Source organism: Eucyclogobius newberryi, unplaced genomic scaffold, assembly GCF_026437365.1.
Source record: "Eucyclogobius newberryi isolate DKJ021-1_F unplaced genomic scaffold, fEucNew1.0.hap1 SCAF_6, whole genome shotgun sequence".
NCBI classification, from domain to species: Eukaryota; Metazoa; Chordata; class Actinopteri; order Gobiiformes; family Gobiidae; genus Eucyclogobius; species Eucyclogobius newberryi.
In genome coordinates, this window is record NW_027316278.1 from 14142545 (window position 1) to 14162993 (window position 20449).

The following is a 20449-nucleotide window of genomic DNA, read 5'->3' on the forward strand; positions in this document are numbered from 1 at the left end:
GGCTCAAAAGTTGATTGATGTGGGGCCAATGGAAGCGCAAAGCCAAAAAAAAGTCGCAGTAAAAATGACAAAAGTAAAATTTTGTTCATATTTTGACCCCACCCTAAATCATACTGGAAGTCGGCCATAATGGATCATACACAGCGCTGACAGTAGTGCACCTTGTCGTACTTTTGGCTCCTCTTCCTACAGTTTTCATTGACACTCAAATTTGACCACAAGACACAAAACCCATAAGCAATGACATGTCGCAAATTTGAAGCTTCAGGTGTGGTCATGGTGAATTTTAAGCAAAATCGTAATTTTAGGAAAATTTCCCAAAAAATCTACGTTTCTTAAAAAAAAAAAATCTTTTTATGTTATTTGAGCGTTTGTGAGGATTTCCAAGTTGAACACAATGATATGCAAATGTAGTGACTAGCTAATAAAATGGCTCTCTAGTTCCCTCTCCAAATTTACTATCTATTTGTCGTAGACAACTGGAAAAATTTAGAACGGGTTGATTTGTGACCGGGCACAATATGACAAAATCTCGTGACCATAGCTCAAGATTTAAAATTGAAAAAAAAAAAAAAATCCCTCATACACAAACCACCCCAAAATCTACATAATCATACCTAATGTCAAGACAAGTAAAACATTATACTATGACCCCACCCTAAACCCCACAGGGAGTCGGCCCTTGTGGGAGGAACTTGGTTTTGTTATACTTCATTTTTTTTTACCTTGGACATTCAGTCAAAAGGCTTGAAAATGTGTCAAAATGAACACCCATGTGCGATTTAGGTAATCATTTTGATTTTGATAGAATTCCAAATATGGGCATGGCACGTTCTTTAACAAAAAATTAAATTTTTCTCTCTAGCGTGAGGTGCCCTATTTCCCGGTGCGAAAATACGTTTTGTGCAAAATCGTCATTATGTATATGTCGGTGTAATCCCTCATTCGTCCAGGCGTGTTCCATAGTAGAAAAAGCTTCAGTTGTAGTCATCTGGACTCAGTTAGAAAAAATAGACGTTTCGACTCTCATCCAAGAGTCATTGTCAATAAAAGAAATTAGATCGAGAACTCCGATATTAATACTGTTCTGTGGTAAGACCCGCCCATTGGGCGGAGCCTTCCTGAAGAAGCAAGAGTTGTTTGTTTCAACAGAAACTCCCCCCTTGTATCTACCGAGCCTATTCAGAATTTTAATGGGCTATTAGAATCCTCTTTGTCTTTGTGAGACCCTGGCTCAACCACCCTGAGTACCTGATTAGCATCTAAATGTCCTTGTCCTGGTCCTCTACCTTTCCAGGGGTTCAGTATACCATTATAGATACCAGGAGATTGAATCTTAGCCCTCCATTTCTGTTTAAAGAAGGTCTTTCTTTTTTAACAAAAATAGCTTCCTTGACTCCTCTTTCAAACCATCTTTTCTCCCTGCTTAAAACCTTCACCTCACCGTCTTCAAACGAGTGATTAGAGGCTTCAAGATGGAGATGCACGGCGCTCTGTGGTCCTGAACTTGTATTTCTTCTGTGCTGATAGAGCCTCTTGTGTAGAGGCTGTTTCGTCTCACCTATGTAATGTTCTTTACAGCTTTCTTCACTGCATTGGATCGAGTAAACTACATTGCTCTGTTTTTGAGTCGGCAACTTGTCCTTAGGATGAACCAGTTTTTGTCTTAAAGTGTTTCCTGGTTTAAAATAAACAGGGACTTTGTGTTGTCTAAAAATTCTCTGCAGTTTTTTCCGACAGGCCAGACACACAAGGGATAGAAACACCCTTCCTTCTCTGTTCAGTTTCCCTTTTGTCCTGCTTCTTGGTTCTTTAAGACAAAAACTGGTTCATCCTAAGGACAAGTTGCCGACTCAAAAACAGAGCAATGTAGTTTACTCGATCCAATGCAGTGAAGAAAGCTGTAAAGAACATTACATAGGTGAGACGAAACAGCCTCTACACAAGAGGCTCTATCAGCACAGAAGAAATACAAGTAGGACCACAGAGCGCCGTGCATCTCCATCTTGAAGCCTCTAATCACTCGTTTGAAGACGGTGAGGTGAAGGTTTTAAGCAGGGAGAAAAGATGGTTTGAAAGAGGAGTCAAGGAAGCTATTTTTGTTAAAAAAGAAAGACCTTCTTTAAACAGAAATGGAGGGCTAAGATTCAATCTTCCTGGTATCTATAATGGTATACTGAACCCCTGGAAAGGTAGAGGACCAGGACAAGGACGTTTAGATGCTAATCAGGTACTCAGGGTGGTTGAGCCAGGGTCTCACAAAGACAAAGAGGATTCTAATAGCCCATTAAAATTCTGAATAGGCTCGGTAGATACAAGGGGGGAGTTTCTGTTGAAACAAACAACTCTTGCTACTTCAGGAAGGCTCCGCCCAATGGGCGGGTCTTACCACAGAACAGTATTAATATCGGAGTTCTCGATCTAAATTCTTTTATTGACAATGACTCTTGGATGAGAGTCGAAACGTCTATTTTTTCTAACTGAGTCCAGATGACTACAACTGAAGCTTTTTCTACTATGTCATTATGTATAATATATTTATAGCTGTATTTTAGAACAGCTCTACAGCGCCCCCTTGAACATTTGAATTAAGTCAAAAAAATTACTTTGACATAGACTAATCAAATTTGGCACAGAAATTATTCTTACCATTCTGATGGAAAAAGCCAATGTTGGCATATTTCTATCTGCAAGCATGTTACCATGGCAACCTGACAAATGTTGTCATTTACATGCATTTTGGTTTACAAGCATTTTGAATGGGATTAAAAAAAATACTTTGATGCAGACAAATTAAAGATAAGATAAGATAATCCTTTAATATCCACACAAGGGGAAATTTCGTTGTTACAACGCAGTAGAAACAAGAGGAAAGGACAGATTATAGGAAGTTTCAAAAACACACTCTTAATAGAACTCTTATGAACAAAAACAAAAAACTCTTATTAACAAAACTCCTCTCCTATCTTAATAGGGAATGGAGGGGGGGAAATAAAATAAAATAGATAAATAAAAAGATAAAGATAAAAATAAGATAATAATAAAAAAAAAATGATGATAGAATAAAATAAAAATTAAATTAAATAAAGTAAAAAATAGCTAGCACAAGACTAGGTAATACTATTAGCAGGTAAGTAAACCGGATAAAAACAAAAAAAACACTCTTATTTACAGATATTGCACATGGTTGATTCAGTATTCAGTATTGCACATGAATATGATGGTATTGCACATGGTTACATCAGTATTGCATGTGTTCCGGGCTAGCAGTGTTTGTTGTAGAGTCTGACAGCAGCAGGAAGGAAAGACCTGCAAAACCTTTCCTTCACACAGCGAGGGTGGATCAGTCTCTCACTGAAGCTGCTCTCCAGAGCGGACAGTGTCCTGCAGGGGGCGACACTCATGGTCCAGCATAGATGTGAGTTTAGCCAGGACCCTTCTGTCCCCCACCTCCTGCACCGAGTCCAGAGCACAGCCCAGGACGGAGCTGGACTTCTTGATGACTCTGTCCAGTCTCTTCCTCTCCCTCTCTGTGATGCTGCTGCTCCAGCAGGCCACACCGTACAGGAGCTGATGCCACCACAGAGTTGTAGAAGGTCTTCAGGAGTGGCCCTGTCACTCCAAAAGACCTGAGTCTCCTCAGGAGGTAGAGCCGACTCTGGCTCTTCCTGTACAGTGCGTCTGTGTTATGAGTCCAGTCCAGTTTGTGGTTCAGATGAACACCCAGGTACTTGTATGAGTCACTCTCTCAATGTCCCGTTCCTGTATGTTCACTGGTGCGGGGGCAGCAGAGTGGGGGAATGTAGAAATGTACTATGTACATTTCTCAGTCAGATTCTTTCAGTGTGTTGCTGTCCTTTGAAATGGTATGGGTGAAAAGATTGAGAGTTCGACTGCACTTCTAGCCCTGCTTCCTGCATGCAGATGTACAACTTAAATAAATAATTCCTAATTGCTGGATACAGAGTCTGTGGCTTGTCTCAGCTTCCTGGTGGTTTGAGGAAGTTTATGGATAGTGAATGAGCAGCCTGGCTGCATGTAGCATGTGACTCATCATGAATATGATTTTGTCTGGAACATTTGTGATAAATGTGAATGGATGGAAATTTGCAAAGCATCAGAGATGAACGGAGAATGCAATCAGAGCAATCATGCACTTTGTGGGCATAAGAGCACTGAACAATGGACACTACTGCAACCCACTACTGTTACAGCTGTTATGACTGGTACAATATTTATTATTTTAAATACTGTATGCAACATGTTCATATGCCGCACCATGTGATTCTCCTCTTCTCATGTTTCCGACACGAGAAATTGGTTTCTATCTTGTGTTCATGTGCTTTTGTCTAATAAAGTTGGGATCACCAATTATAATTCCTGTAATCAGCCTCCTTAATACAGTTTATAGTGCTAGCCAGTATAGTTTATTTTTAATTGGGTGTCACCAAACTCACCAGAGATTGGGCTGTTGATTATTACACCTTCACTCAGAACCTGCCACATTATTATTGTGACTGAAGTGGGAAACAACAATATCTGTTAAGATCTGAATCAGACAACCCAGTACTTACCCAGTCCAGTACTTCGCTCATTACAGAACATTGAATAAAATATTACAACTACTTATTTGCTCTCAAAATGGCACTGAATATTTCTTGCCTGCTCTAAGAGAACATATACCTTTTACATACTTATATATAGCTCAAAAAAATTGTTTCTTCTGACCATGTTGGTGCTGGACGCCACTTGACGACAGATGTAGCCGCTTGTGTCAGTGAGCATTGAAATCTGCGGCCGGTCAGAGGGAGACAGGATACAACCTTTGAAGCATTTTTCTGAAGGTCATGAGACTGCATGGGGTACGTCCAGCTGACTCCACAAGCACGCCTCTGCAAAGGGCACACATGCTACAGCACATCCACACACAAGCTTTAAGATGCCATCAAAAAATATGTTGAAATGGAATTTTTTATATATATTGTGGTTACACTTTATAAATTGCCTTAATTGTACCGCTCGAGTGGATATCACATATGCTTGCCATGTGGATCAGGCATCATGGGTTCGAATGTGGCTCTCATCCTTATTTCACATTGTACTGTTCTGTTAAAATAAAGCCAACGGAGCAAAAAATAACTGAAGAATTAAAGAAAAAAACAAATACCACAGAGTGCTTGTCTTCTGATCTGAAGGTCGGCGGTTCGACTCCCGCTCGATCAGAGCGGTCGGCTCCACTGGCCCGCAGGTTGCCGGTGCGATCGCAGCTGCCTCGTGTGAATACTGCCGTTGTGTCCTTGGGCAAGACACTCAACCTGATTCGCCCCCAGTGTCTGCGAACACTGGTGTGTGAATGTGTGTGTGAATGGGTGACTGGTTCCTTGATGTAAAGCGCATTGAGTGCCTTGTAGAAAAGTGCTATATAAATGACCATATACCATTTACCATTGAAATAGCCTGTCATGTTGAGAAAATAATTTATTCATATAATATTAATATTTTCAGTACAGTTGTCATAGCATGTATGTTACTTCAGTGTAACTTTTACATTTTGACTACAACCGTTATTCGTTTTAGTAATGATTTTGTAAAATCATTATTTTCGTCAAATACAAGTACTAGTAGTAAATGTAAACATAGTAAATGTCAAATTTATCATAGTTTTACATCAGTTCAGTTGCGGTGTGTAAAGAAAATGTTCAAACAAAAGTTGAAAATCGCAGGAAGTAGAGCCGAGTTCTATAAAGTGACATTCCATCCAAAATGCAAGGACAATTTACGCGCAACGGACACTTTGAACAACCATTTAAACAACCATTTAACAAAATAAAGGTGTCATCAGGTAATGTCAAATCATAAATATTGTATAATTCATATTGATTTTGGCCCTTGTACAGCATGATTGTGAGGTAACAGTAACATCTGCCGCTCATGTCCAACCAGGAAGTACAATTATAAACCTCACCAAAATTGTCGGGTAAACTAGTGTCTGCTAAGTTTTAGTGAAATGTGTGATCTAACCTGCCATGTGAACATTAAAAAAACTATTAACGAGCATACAAACAAACATGCTACGTGCATGAATATACTGAGCTAAATTGTGTTATTTGTCTCTAAATCATAGCCTGCCCTACATGGTCAGACATCTCCATTTTCTGATCATATGTGTATTTTCAGTTGTTGAGCCTAAAACAGATCCACTAGGCTTATATTATCCAAACATACTTGGTCAGCCTTCTTACCAAATGTATCAGGACACAGTAAATAACCTCTGTATGGAGGAGTATGTTTTCTTGTTGGCCGTCAAAGCAATTTCTTTCTTGCCACATGTATCGAGGTCAGTCTTTTAGAGGCCACTACAAGATTTCCAGGTAATTACAAAGCAAAAAAGGTGACGTTTGACATCACAGGCATCACAGAAAGGTCAAATACATAATATCGTACAATCCACAGTGTATTATTGCTGGAATACAGTTTTCTTGTCAGTGTTTCCCAACTATTCCCGCATGCATCACTGAATAAACGGACATAAACATTGGTTACTGCAATATAACAGCCAAGTTGGGAATCATTACGCTATAACATGACTGCGGTATTGTTAAATACCCTGGTTAAATAATGAGAATTTAGGGTTAATTTCAATTTTTTTCCAATTTTGTAAATCAGATACTAATCGATACTAAAAGTAATACTAGAAACTAGAATCAAAACTATCAAAACTAAATACTAATTTCAATCTTAAAAAAATCACAATTACAGAACAAACTGTAACCTTTCCTGAACAGTTTTAGAACGATCTTGGGTTTTATCAGAACTAGTATAGGACCAGAATGTCAAAGAAAGTACTATCATTTTGCGTTGAAAATGTCAGTCAGTTGTCTAAAACCTTGAACTAAAAAATAACATTTATAATTATCATTGGGGTATCGAAATTGGAAGATAGAGAATCGAGTATTTTCCATGGTATCTAAATCGAGTTTAAAATGTTGAATATCTAACCCTAACCCTAACACTAATCTTTAAGTATCAAGAGTGTGTGTGTGTGTGTGTGTTTGCGTGCGTGCGTGCGAGCGTATGTGTGTGTGCATGTGCGTGCGTGTGTGCATGTGCGTGCATCTGAATTTAAAACAGATAAAACCATGAAAAAAATCAAGACAATTATTCCAATACTTCCTGTTGAGTCTTGACAGATATGCCCTTTTTTGGAGCCATTTTCTCGTCATATGTATTTCTCGATTGACTGCGAGGAGCAGCGCATTATAGGATTCCCTGGAGAGCGAATTGACTAGAGACTATAGTGGATGTCAGGATGAGCGAGCTGAGTACTGGCTCCGTCCTGCACTGATCAGGAGGCAGGTGTAGATGGACAGCTGCTGTAAATGGACTGGACTTCGCTGGGAACACCTCCATGTGTCGAAAACTACCTCTGTCAGGGCGCACTAACACTCTGTCCAATTGACTCCAACCACAGAATGACACTGGCAAGCTGTCCAATTGATTTTAGAGTCTGAGGATGAGAGAGAATAAAGCTGTAAAGGTAAAATGACTGGTATAGGTAAAAGACGCACTATGTAAATGTAAATGTTAGTGTTTTGCATGTCTGTGTAGCATTATTATTATCATAATTTATTTATACAAGGGAAACTCAATGCTTGAATTCATGAAACATAATACATAAAACAAATACCAAAATACAACATATGAAGAAAAAACATATCTATTAACCATCAATCAAATTTTAATAAATTAACAAATACACACAATGCAAAGCAAGAACACTGACATTGTGGGCAATCTTTAACAAGAGATTTTAATTAATTAAAGTGACAGGTTGGACTACACATTTCACTAAAACATAGTGAACATGTTTTAGTGAAATGTGTAGTCCAACCTGTCACTATATTTATGATATTACTAAAGATTTTGCCTTTTTCTCCTCCGTTTGACAATCACTGTATGGTGGTTGAACATGAGCAGAAGATGTGACACAGATAATTCATCACCTGTTACTTAGCAACCATTTTGTAAACAAGAGCCAAAATCCATATAAATTACACAACAGTCACAAATGATTTGACAAAAATAATATCTGATAACACCTTTATTTTGTGAAATATTTATGTATATATTATATATGTATATATTATGTGTGTGTGTGTGTGTTTTCGTTTTAACTTCAAGGACACAATTGCAATGCAAGTGTTATATCCCTCTAGTATTTAGCGTTTAGTGTTAATGTGACAGTAATACGATAGGCGGCTTTTGCATTTTTATTTAAATGACAATAAACATTAGAGCAGCAGTGGTTGCATATTAAAAACTTTGCTATTCTATTGTATTCATATTTCCATAGGCAGTGGAATAATGTATGCTGAGTATTCCACAAAATCAAATTCAAAGCCCCTTGTGTGGCTCATAGCATATCGCAGACCTAAATATTTCCAATGAATCTACTTTTTAAATGTATTCAAACTACTCATGGTGATGTGCTGTTTGTGCAAAATTACTGCTATAGTAATATCCTTTGATGCTCATATCAATGCAACCTACTGTCTATCATCTATAATAAGTAAAATATTCATGCCACCAGTATGTGTCCACAATCCAGCTTCATGTCATAAGGCAGGACATCTTGTGTAAAACATACCGTACTGGGCTGTTAACTTGTTGATGGCTCCAAAAGAGAAGAACATAAACAACAAAAATGTTTTGGCAGTTAAGCGAAAAAGCACATATACTTTTATCTGGTTTTTAATATTTCAAATACCATGTTATGTGCTTTTAAAGGTCCCATAACATGCAAAATCGACTTTTCAGAGCTTTTAACCTTCTTACATTGCTATTTGTGCTTCATATATGTACCCAGAGTGTTTTTTTTTTTGATTCCCGCAGTGTTTAGCTATATTACAGACTATCTCCTTTCCTCGAATCTCCAAACTGACGGGGGGTGTTCACAGGACCGCGTCATAATCACAGGCACGCGTCACCATCCCCCCTCTCCACCCCCCTCCCCTCCCGCCTGACGCCTCCCTCCCCCTTCCCCCCCGGCTCCGCGCTGCTGTCTCCCTACAAGCCCATTCCGGAGTTTTTCTGCTTCGATTTACGACAAAACACGGCTCAAAGAGGCCCAAAACTTCATTAATGATATCGCACTCTTTACTATTATCACAATGGTGAAGGTTTATGTGGCACTTGATGCAGCAACCGGGAAAATAAACGGAGAGAAAGGAAATAGGAAATAAGAGCGCGATGGACATAAGACTTATATATATATATATATATATATATATATATATATATATATATATATATATATAGTTCTATAGATATATCTGTTCTGCGCAGGCTGTAGAATAAACACCAGATTTATTTAGGCTCAAAGTAGTGTTGATCTGAAGTTCTCACTTCAGCAGAGCAGACAGCTGTGGGGCTACGTCAAGGGGGGGCGGGGCACACGCGCTCTGAGATTACGTCACGGGTGGGCGGGGGAGCCAGATCGCTCTTCGCAAGGGTGGGGGCGAATATCAAACCAAGCCATTTGCATTTCCGGGTTGGTGAGGGGGTCCAAGGTCTGGGTAATATTTCTTAACTATTATGTTAAGGGTGTTGCACAACCCTTATTATTATCAATTATACACTTAGGATAGACCACGAAACGTGAAAAAAAGCATGTCATGGCACCTTTAAGTTTTTATTTATTGTGACTTACACTGTATTGTGTTTTTATCCTTGCAAAGCACTTCGAATTGCACTTTGTATGAATTGTGCTCTATAAATAAAATGTGATAATAACATTGATAATGTCAAGTAGCCAGTGGATCTGACCATGGAGATGTTAATTGCTTTGTCTTATGATATTAAACTTATCGGCAAGTATTTAAGTCATTGTTTTGATTTTGATAAGGATGTACTCTTACTGTGAGTGGGCTCGCCTCTCCACAGATCTGACCTGTAACTTGACCTGTAACTTGACCTGATGGCGTCACTGTATAATTTCCATGGAGCTAGACCATTTCACTGCCATACAGTGGAGCAGCAGGCAAAGCAACAGTATCTCCATGGAGACGAGTACTGGTAGGTGGCCAACCATCCACCAGAAAAGTTACACTACAACTTTAGACTTGTTTGTCTCATTAATGATCAGAGAATAAGATATTTAAACCCAAAAAAATAAATAAAAATAAGACCAAAGACAAAATAAATAAGTAAAAAATAAAAAAATAGGCACACAAAGTCCAAAATAAAAGCCGTATTTGATCCAATGTCAAATGTCAAATTTGTTAATTTCCAAGTTAAGTCCAAGCGTAATTTTAATTTGATCTATTTTAATTTTGCGTACGTCGGTCGTGATGTCTGTCCAGTCCAATGGCATACATTTCTTTGCTTTTTGAGTCATTTTGTGATGCATGCTCCCGAGCCTGGATAAATATTAGTTATGTCAGGTATTATTTTGTGAAACCTGTAGTATCAGCGCCTATTCCAAATCAATGTGTGCGTTTACATGCACTAGAATATCCCAGTTATGATTCTTATTACAGTTATTCTGGATATGATGTTTCTGTGCGCTCAGAGAAACCATCATATTCATATTCCTCTATACAGTGCATGAGGAATCTGAGTAGTCTGGATATTTAGTGTGGTAACTATTGGACAGACATGGAAAGTAGCAGAATTTTGCACTATTTTGTGACTTTTTTACATGTTTCCAACAACAAAAGGGCAAGATACATTCAAATAAGAACATCAGACCACAGAGCGCAGTCACAACTTTAGTAAAACGCATTTTTCAGAGTCACAGATTTGTTTTGCTATTAAACGTCGGCTGTGTTGTTCAGTAGACATCTTTATTGTATAACGCTGATAAAATAATTCAAGTAAAAAAGCCCTGGTAAAAGTTTGGGTCGTTTTGAGAAATGTTTTTCTTTTGTTTGCACATGCTCAGTACAGCACTCGTGTTGAGAAATCAGGCGTTTACGTGCCACATATTATGGATATTTTTGAAATACCCCAGTGATAATATCTAAGCAGGATGCTGCCATTATAAGGAGACAGAAATCAGCATAGTGGGTTTACATGGACAAAACCAAAACCAGGATTCTTTAAAAACCCAAACATAACCAGGATATGTGTGTGTATTTGTGCGCGCTCATTGTTAATTGCTGACTACATTAGAGGCAAGTGCCTTTCCTGACAAATCAAACACTATAAATACTTTTTATAATGGAATCGGAGGATGTTTATTAAGTTTAATATAGTAGGGCTGGATCATTTGGAGGGCACAGTATGATTTTGGGTTTACTCTTCACCGAGGGAGATTTATCACAGATTTTGGGCAGAACAATGGAGAGGATAATCCCATACAGCTGACTGCGTGGGTGGCTCAGTGTCTTGGCATCAGAGCAATGAACAAGTGTGAAAATACAAGGCTGCAATGAGTCAACAGCCCAATACTATACCAGGAGAGTAAAAAAGACAACGTACAAGCAGTGAAATCAACATGAAGTACCTCCTTTTGAAAACTATAGCGGCGTTCTCATTTAACATTGTCTCTATGTGTGTAGATATGTGCTAGCATAGCTTCAATGTATGTTGAAGCTATGCTAGCTTCAACATACATTTTACACACAAAAATGACATTAAACATTTTCTATATATTAACTTCAGGGTTGACGAAATTGTGAGTTAAGTAACACATGGGTTTGTTTAGAGGGTCTTTACATACAAACAAGCAGCACTGACCCTGTCCCAAAAGTGCGAGTCGAAACAAAAGATCGAAAATACCTGAATTAACTCCCAGTTATATTGTTATATTGAGTTTGCACGTCCTCCCAATGGTAAACTTGTTATATAGTATTAGTCTTATGGTCTTAAAGCCTTTGACACTACCTCTCCTGTGGGGTCGACAGTGCTCTTATCAATTCTTTCTGATTGGAAAATAAGGAACAAGGCTACGGTTACAATTCAATTACATTTGTGAATATGACTGGCTATAAATCCAAGGATCCACACATTGCAAATCTAAATAAGGGTCACCTCATAAACGACAATAATGAGTCATTTTTGAGAGTCACGGCAATTCAACTGACCACAAGCACCTAAAATGAAAACTATCCATCACCAATTATGTAAATCTGAACAGTGTATTATCAAATGTGTCTATAGGGCGGTGACAGCAGGTAAAGGGCTCTGGCTTGAAATGTTGTTAAGAGATTTTCTCAGCAGGGCATGTCTGTCTTTTATTGTCCGCAATCCATCTTGTTACTTTTCATATTGAGAAATGGTACTTAACATTGAATATGCAATAGGATTGCTATAAACAATATGAAACGTTGTAAACATTCATGCTTTTATTGAACATCAGTATTTGCTGTTTTTGTCTTATAAACTGGGGTATTCATTTTTCTTTTCAATTTTCTTTCTTTCTTTCTTTTTAAACAGGTAGAACATCTAGAAAAAAACAGAACTAGACCAGAGAATGATAAGACAAGGAAACAGAATATGAAATTTCAGTTAGACATTGTGCCAAAAGTACACTCCAGGTATCCATCAGTCATCCCCATCATTGGAACCCTACATTTGAGGTACATTGTTTTAAAGTCAACTGGAATTTTGGTGTTTAAGATAATGCCTCAGTGACTCACAAACCTTTCAACATGACATCTTTAGTACCGGTATTCATTTCTATGAATTGCGTTGGCCACTAGCACAGCTTTAGAAGTGCTTTTTCAGACAGTAAAGTGGACAGGGTGGACTACCCTTGCACAATCAATCGTCTCACATTGGATTTAGCAACCCACATAGCTCTTTTTTACAAGTTTGCAGAGGATCAAATGTTTACTAGATGAAGACGGCTTGTAGCGCCCTGATTTATCTCACAAAGTTCTGTTTTTACTATAGACTTTCTGCAGGGAAAACAAAATGCACTAATTGATGAGAAAAAAGGCTAATGCAGCTTGAAATCCCTGATGGACAAACAGTGGTCCAGATGGGAGAGCTGTTGCTTGTAACTGAATATTAAACTGGGTGTTTGATTCCAACTCTGATCGTGCACTGATGTTGTGTCCACCTGCACCATGCCAAACATGTATGTGGTCAGTGGCTGGTTGATTCATGCATGTTTAATCATCTCCTGCATTCTAAGTGCCCAGAAGGTTTGCACCAGCCCTCTATCTCTATATCAATTTGTGTCTGCAATTTTGAACATGAAGTCATTGGACCTGTTTCTATTTTTATGTTGTTTTGAATTAATATTGCAGTTTAAAATGGTGTAAATGTACATATATGTACAACTTTTTCAACTAAAAACAGCCAAATTTATTTTACGTCTTCTAATGTTGCCACAGTATTATGGAGGCTAATTATTCTCTCCTTTATCACACTCCACTATGTAGTCTTTAGGGCTTGCATGGGCCTATGTCCTCTGGTTAGTGACATGCCTTTAGATCTATTTCCTTATGCTAATTACTGGAGTGGGTAACGCTTTTTAATTAAAGCACATATTTTAGCCCCCACAATTGTCACTGCTGCCAGTTGTGCCTGTGGGGAGTAGTTGGGGAAAAATCTACTCTAATTTTCCCTATGATGAATAAATTACATCATATTTAAACATTGGCCTTTCTCTTCCCGTTGGGCTGAGGGATGACATAATTTTCAAGGCACTGCTGCTCAGACCCCAGAAGTAACGCCTGTTGACATGGCCCAAGGGACACTCTTCGAGGATTCAGTATGGCTGCATGCTTTTTATGTGCAAAAACGTAATGTCAACCTGCTGGCAAAAGCTGTGTCCCAGGCTTTTTCATTATTGGTTTTGTGTCGGCACAGAAAAGCCCTAGGTCTAATTTTGAATGGAGCTCAAAATAAATCTTTGGCAAAAAAGGGATGAAACATGAGTGCATGAGCTAATAGTAAGTGCACAGCCCACTGAACTGTGAAAGACTTGGCCAAGTGTAATCAATGTCAAACCACATCGCTGTTTTATAAAACATGCAAGCAGCTGGACAGTGACGGCAAAGTTGAGAAAGTAACTTGTCCAAGCCAAGTCCTTTTAAATTTTATAGTTCTTTTTACATTATTTTGTGATTTTGTGACAACACTCTCTCAGAAGATTGAAAATAATTCTGTCTTGGTCGGTGGATGTTTAGACTGCCACTAATATGCCCTACATTACATTATATGCAACACCAAATCAATCAACTTCCTTGTTCAGTTTGTCCCTTAGTAATATGGCATAGGTTTTACAGCAGTTTTTGGTGCCATCCCAGTCATGTTTGTATGTTGTTTAGAAGAGGTCTGTGTGTAGACCCTCAGCCGTCCAAGTAGGTTCCATATCAAAGGTAAATTGATTACATTTGGTCACTCAACCAAGTTCAACTGACACATAACTGGAGTGTCACTTATACAGTATCTGTCTAAAGGGAGGAGCTAACTACACTCTTTACAATCAGGAGTATCTGAGCTAAGTCTGTTGATGTAAGGTGTGAACTATCACCTGTGTCATATTTAGCATAACATTTGATATGAGCCTTCATGCCTGTAATTGGTCATTGGCTTATTCTGATTAGCTGTAATGTTTCCCTGGTCTTGGTTTGAGGATAGAAGTGTAAATTTCACAAATATCACTCTTTTGTCTCCTCTCTCAAACCATCTCATCTCCTTTGCCAGGATCTGCACTTTGGTGTTCTCCAACGTGTGGTAAGAGCCTTTGAAATAGAGACCGATGCAGACTGGGGTCCTGAGCAGGTCTTATGACGATGTTGGTACATTCTCTTATGGAGGCACTCTGCACTATACTGAATGCAGTACACTACATTATTACATTATTTGTTTGTGGCTCAGAGTTCTGTCCTATGGATGTGTCACGTTTTGTTTTATCATGTTGGTGGGCTGGAAATAGACAATAGTATTGCAAGGAATTGTTGCACGGTTTCTTCTCGGCTCTGATTAAAAAGAAAAAGGGGGTATAAGGAGCAAGCTGTCGCCCTTTTACACCGCAATCCTCCAGGCAAAATAACAATGTAACTTTAATTGGTGTAAATTGCGTGATACTCTGCCCCCTCTACAGAACAGACATTATTGGCTGTCTATTGGTATATTTTAGAGGATACAAATTCAATTGGAATCATTGAATTCAGCCCCTTTTGGATAATGAACAAGAACCCAGCTGTAACATAAATAAATGTTAAAATAATTTGCAGTGCAGTGCTATGAGCAAAGCATGTACCTGTTTTGACCCCATGATACTTTCCCCTTCACTTAAAGCTTCCCTCTGATTGACCACAAGTAAAAGCTTATCTCTAGAAGACACTTACCTCAATGAGCTACCGTTTGTCCCGTAACTGCTCAGCTTTAACTCTTGTGGATGAATAAAACCTCTCTTCTGAGCCACTTCTACACTGCAAACCAAAAAGTACTTGTGCAGTTGTTTTCATGTGGTTGTCTATTCTAGACAATCTAATCCTCATTTATGCGCTACACAGTGTGCAAAACTCATAAAACATTGGTTAAATTCTGTAGAAAAGGCCTTTTTGTTAGATCACATTGTAAGATCGCATGTTCCTCAACATGCGGTCAACACAATGCTGTCAAGTGTTGTAAACACCACGCACACCTGCTTTGCTCTAACCCCTAACCATTTTTTAAGAAAAAGGTTTGGGAAAATAGGAAACAAGGCTATGATTGTTCCCCCCCGATACCTTAGAGAAGCTCATTAGACCTAACTTACACCAGATACTCATGTCTATAAGTGAACAGCTTGTGTTAGTTTCAATGTACTTCGCTCCCCCATCCAGATATTAGGCAACAAACACTCCAATTCTGTGTCAGAAGAAGAAGCTACTTGGATGAGCAGCGAAAGGTCTACGCTCTTGTCAGTTTTGTCTAGTTGACAGAATTACATTTTATTTTGGCATGTTTATAAGTGCAAGCACCACATTGCATACTAGATTATAGGCAAAACTATTTGATGCAAACCTCTTCTTTATTGTGGTTAAAGACAAAAGTACCTTCTGTCTTCAGATACCTACTGGCACTTTCAGTTATGACACAAGGCCATTTTTCACTTAGATCACACAAGAAATACCCTGAAGGCACTGAGCTATACAAGGTAGTCTTCGTTTTTTGGGGGTTTAATGTAAGAATCTCCACATGCATAACTTCTGAAACACTCACAATCATAGATGAACTTTGAACCAGGTGAATCTTTATTTACAAAGTGACAAAATACCGTCCCTCCAGGTTGTGTCTAGAGGCAGCAACAAGGCAGTAAAACAGACCAACTAATATAGCCTTTTTAAGGAGGAGTGAATTGACACACAACAACTTAAATTAAAGTAGTAGTATTATCAAAATAGCATAAACAACATACCCGCTTTGAATACTGGGATATAAATATATTCCATGTGATAAAATAATAGCAAAGTTTCAGCATTGGCAGCAGCACGTCTACCATGGAACATTAAAGGTTTCAAAGATTTTGTTCATGTTCTGGTATGAATAAAATGTTGTTGTTTTTACCAGTGCCCCTGCTTTTCTGAATCGGGTTGTAAAAGATACATCACAAAACAATTCAAAATAGCAGTTCATCTTTTCAGACACATTGTAAAGAAGTCTCCAAAATTGAGGTAGAAAAAGTACACACTGCCAAACCACTGACAAAGTGTCACGAAAACCTCAATTGGACATCACCTTCATTCAAATACTGTTATAATAATGGAATTTGAAAGTGTTACTCTTAAATCTCTGGGGGGAATAAATGCCAAATGAGGGATGAAAGCTTTCTCACAGCACACAGTAAAACAGTTTGTGTTGAGTTCAAGTGTCTTTTGCGTTTCACAAAATTTTACCTACTTATAAATTATGTTTACAGCGCCTTAACTAACAAATGCATGCGGACACCAAACCACATGGTGTTTTTATGGCAAAACTTTTCTTTTCTCCCCTTTTACATTGGCATCTACATGTTGTGAGTGTGAGAAATGAAGTTAATTGATAAGGCAATGAACAAATAAAAACTGTAAAGGGTCCCAGAAGGACATCTCTTCAAGTGTTTACCTCCAAACTAATTTCAAAATGCATATTCTGATGAAACTGTGCCACAATACAAAACTTGATTTTGAGTAATTTACAGACATTACTTTCCACTCTGCTTTTCTCCGAAAAGCTCTAATGATTGTGTTTGTATGTTGTTTCCTTTGTCACTATATTATCCAGATAATACTGCAGAGACAAGGTCAAAAAGTGTGGCATTTGCACAAAATTGTATACTTGCTCATGTATTTTCTATTATTCTTCCTCTTAAAATAGAAACACACACATGGTGGCTGAGGACACCTGTCCTTAGAAACTTCCTGTCTGAGTTTATCTACAGGGCACTCTTTTAGCTCCAGTGGACGCAGCAGGGGCACCATGTCCTGTCAGTGACCCGGTTATACTTTGAGTGCCTCATGCACGCCTACAGCCGACAGGCGGCGGTTGATGTTGCGGTAGCGACAGCGCAGCAGATCGCGGTATGTGGAGCGCAGGTCTCGGTTGAAGAAGGCATAGATGAAGGGGTTCATGAGGGAGTTGGCATAGCCCAACCAAAGCAGGGTGCGCTCCAGCCAGATGGGCACACAGCTGCACTCTACACCACAGATGAAGGGCCGTGCCGTGGACAGGATGAAGAAGGGCAGCCAGCACACAGCGAACACCCCCACGATCACCCCCAGAGTGGTGGCCGCTTTCTGTTCCCGCTTGAAAATGGAGATGTTTTTGCGCTCACGGTTCAACAGGCGGGACAGAGCAGCGCACTCCTCAGCCACCCCAGGGGGCTTTAGGCCCTGCATACGGAGCGCCTCATTAGTCACTGTTTCCAGGCGCTCGCGGCGGGACAGGTCAGTGAAGCGGTGCTTAGCCCCACTCTTACGGGCCGCCCTAAATATCTTGTAGTACATGACCAGCATTACCAGCATGGGGATATAGAAGGCGACTGCTGTGCTGTAAATGGTGTAGCCAAAGTCTTGGCTAATGAGGCACACTCCGGCGGTGTGGACGTTCTTAGCCCAGCCGCAGAAAGGGGGCAGTGTGATGGAGGCAGACACCAGCCACACACCCACAATCATCTTTGCCATGAGCTGCCCGTTTTGCCGTGCCGGGTACGTGAGAGGGCGTGTGATCCCTAGGTACCTGCAATGACAAAATAACACATGTTAAACTCTGTTACTCACTGTCTCAAACAATTCCTCAGAGGTGCTTGCGGTGAGGCAAGACTCTTTTCAAAGACAGGGTCCTCAATAAAGGCCCATAGGTCTTTGCTTATTTGTTTTATTTTAGCTTCAACCATTTAGGACTGATTCATCTATCAGCCTTAGTGCACTGGGGCTAAAAATATCAGAAAATAAAAACAAGTAACATATGGAATGATGAGGATGAAAAAATCCTCAGTGGAATTTCAGTCCTTTTCAACAGCATCAAACGCATCATTGATGAAAGCTGTTCAGTCAACTCCAGGCTGTTCCTCTGTTTCCGCTCCATTGTTAATCACAAGATAAGGCTCTGTCCAGCCCACCTCCTCACTGTCCCTCAGTGATGCTATCGGCACTGAGGAAATCAAATTAGGCCCAGTCAGCTCAACCAGCTCTGCTCAAGTTATCTTTTTAATCAATTCTGGCTTTGTAAACATTGCTATTTTTTATTTGCAACTCTAGTAAATATAATTTTGATAAACAAAAAGCAATTTGTTTGGCAAATCTTTTAAATTTAGTTTTGGCCATATTTTCTGTTCGTTCTGTGCCTCATTAACGAGTGGCACGCTGAGCTAGAAGTGCTATTGATCTTCTTCTGAGTCTCTCCTGAGGCTGGAGGGAAATTACTGGACATCCATCCATCCATTTTCTACCGCTTGCTCCCTTTCGGGGTCGCGGGTGACTGGAGCCTATCCCAATGACTTCGGGCATTAGGCGGGGTACACCCTGGACAGTGGCCAACTCGTTGCAGGGCCAACACAGAGACAGACATTACAGACAACTATTTACAGTCATTCGCTAGGACCAATTTAAAGTCACATGCTACGAATAAAGATAATAACTAAATATAGAATATTTCAACAAATATTTGACAGAAAATATTTCAACTTGCTCCATCAAGTGTGCTGTTAATGAATAATGAAATGTAAAGTGCTCTGGGTGTTTTGAAAGGCACTGTATTATAATTATAAATAATGTAAATTTTAGCATACAATACATCAGTATTAATGTATAAAATATACCTTTTAAACAGAATTTAAAACTGAAACAATTTCACATGCATTTTATTGAATATAATATAAGGCCGTGGCTGGAGAGCCGCGGCGCGGTCAAATTGCAGAGACCGCGGCATTTCCCTTATAGCCCGTTATAGCCTCATGGCTAACCCTAACCCTAACCCTAACCCTAACCTTAACCCTAACCTTAACCCGGAGCGGTCTAAAGCGGCGCAGTTTCAGGAGCCGCGGCCGGCACAAAAATAACATGGCTTTTTCGGCCGCGGCACTGCAGACACTCTCATAATATAAATACAAATTAATGCTTCAATTGTATGGCATGAATAACTTAAACTTAAATCCTTTTTCCAAATAAGCAACAAAATGCTTTTGCGAATTTCAGTGAGAAATACACAAAAACGAGGATCCAACTGTTAGTGGTATTGATATAACTTACATTCCAGTTTTTACCCATTTGCTTTTGTTTAATCACAGCTCCCTCAGTATCCCTCGACAGACAGCAGCTCCTGAGGCTTTGGACCCACAACAGTAAATGTGTCTGCGTCGTCATAACAACCGACCTAAGAACATCATTTATCTAAGACAACTGTCAGTGCAACAGATCAAGAAAGAAAAAGAAATGAACCCCTTTTGTGGGTCAAATGATGTGTGAGATAGTTTATGTACAACATTTCACAAGAAAATACATTTTTGAACAGCTTCAGCAAGTGTTGCAACATATAAAAGATGTGATGTAGATACATTTGTGTATCAAAAATTGCACTAAACTGTAGTTTATTACAGTTTATCTGATTTTATAGGATTTATTTCTAGATTTATTCATACATTCATCTTTTTCTGCTTATCCGGGGCCGGGTTGCGGGGCAGCAGTCTAAGTAGGAACTCCCTGACTTCCCCCCCCCAGACACTTCCTCAAACTCCTCCTCCGGGATCCCGAGGCGTTCCCAGGTCAGCTGAGAGACACAGTTCCTACAGCATGTCCTGGGTCTTCCCCGGGACTTCTCCAAGTAGGACATGCCCGAAACACGGGCCCAGGAGGCATCTGGAACAGATGCCCGAGCCACCTCAGCTGGCTCCTCTGGATATGGAGGAGCAGCGGCTCTACTCCAAGCGCTACACCCGAAGGCGTAGGGGAGCCACCCTCTCATTCACGTGGGTGAACTCCAACATGTGGCAGCTGAGCTGTGGGGCTATAAGCAACCGCTACCTCCC

At 39.5% G+C, this 20449-nt stretch overlaps 1 protein-coding gene and 1 long non-coding RNA gene across 2 annotated transcripts in view; both read right to left on the bottom strand.

The window, feature by feature from the left end:
• The window catches only part of LOC140347244 (uncharacterized), a 292223-nt gene that overhangs the window by 189899 nt on the left and 81875 nt on the right, over positions 1-20449 (bottom strand). The window lies entirely within an intron of this gene.
• The window catches only part of htr7c (5-hydroxytryptamine (serotonin) receptor 7c), a 38447-nt gene continuing 35346 nt past the window's right edge, over positions 17349-20449 (bottom strand). The window contains exon 2 of the mRNA XM_072433783.1: positions 17349-18162. Within this exon, the coding sequence (XP_072289884.1) occupies positions 17424-18162 (739 nt within the window). The 3' untranslated portion in view covers positions 17349-17423. The remainder of the gene's footprint in view (positions 18163-20449) is intronic.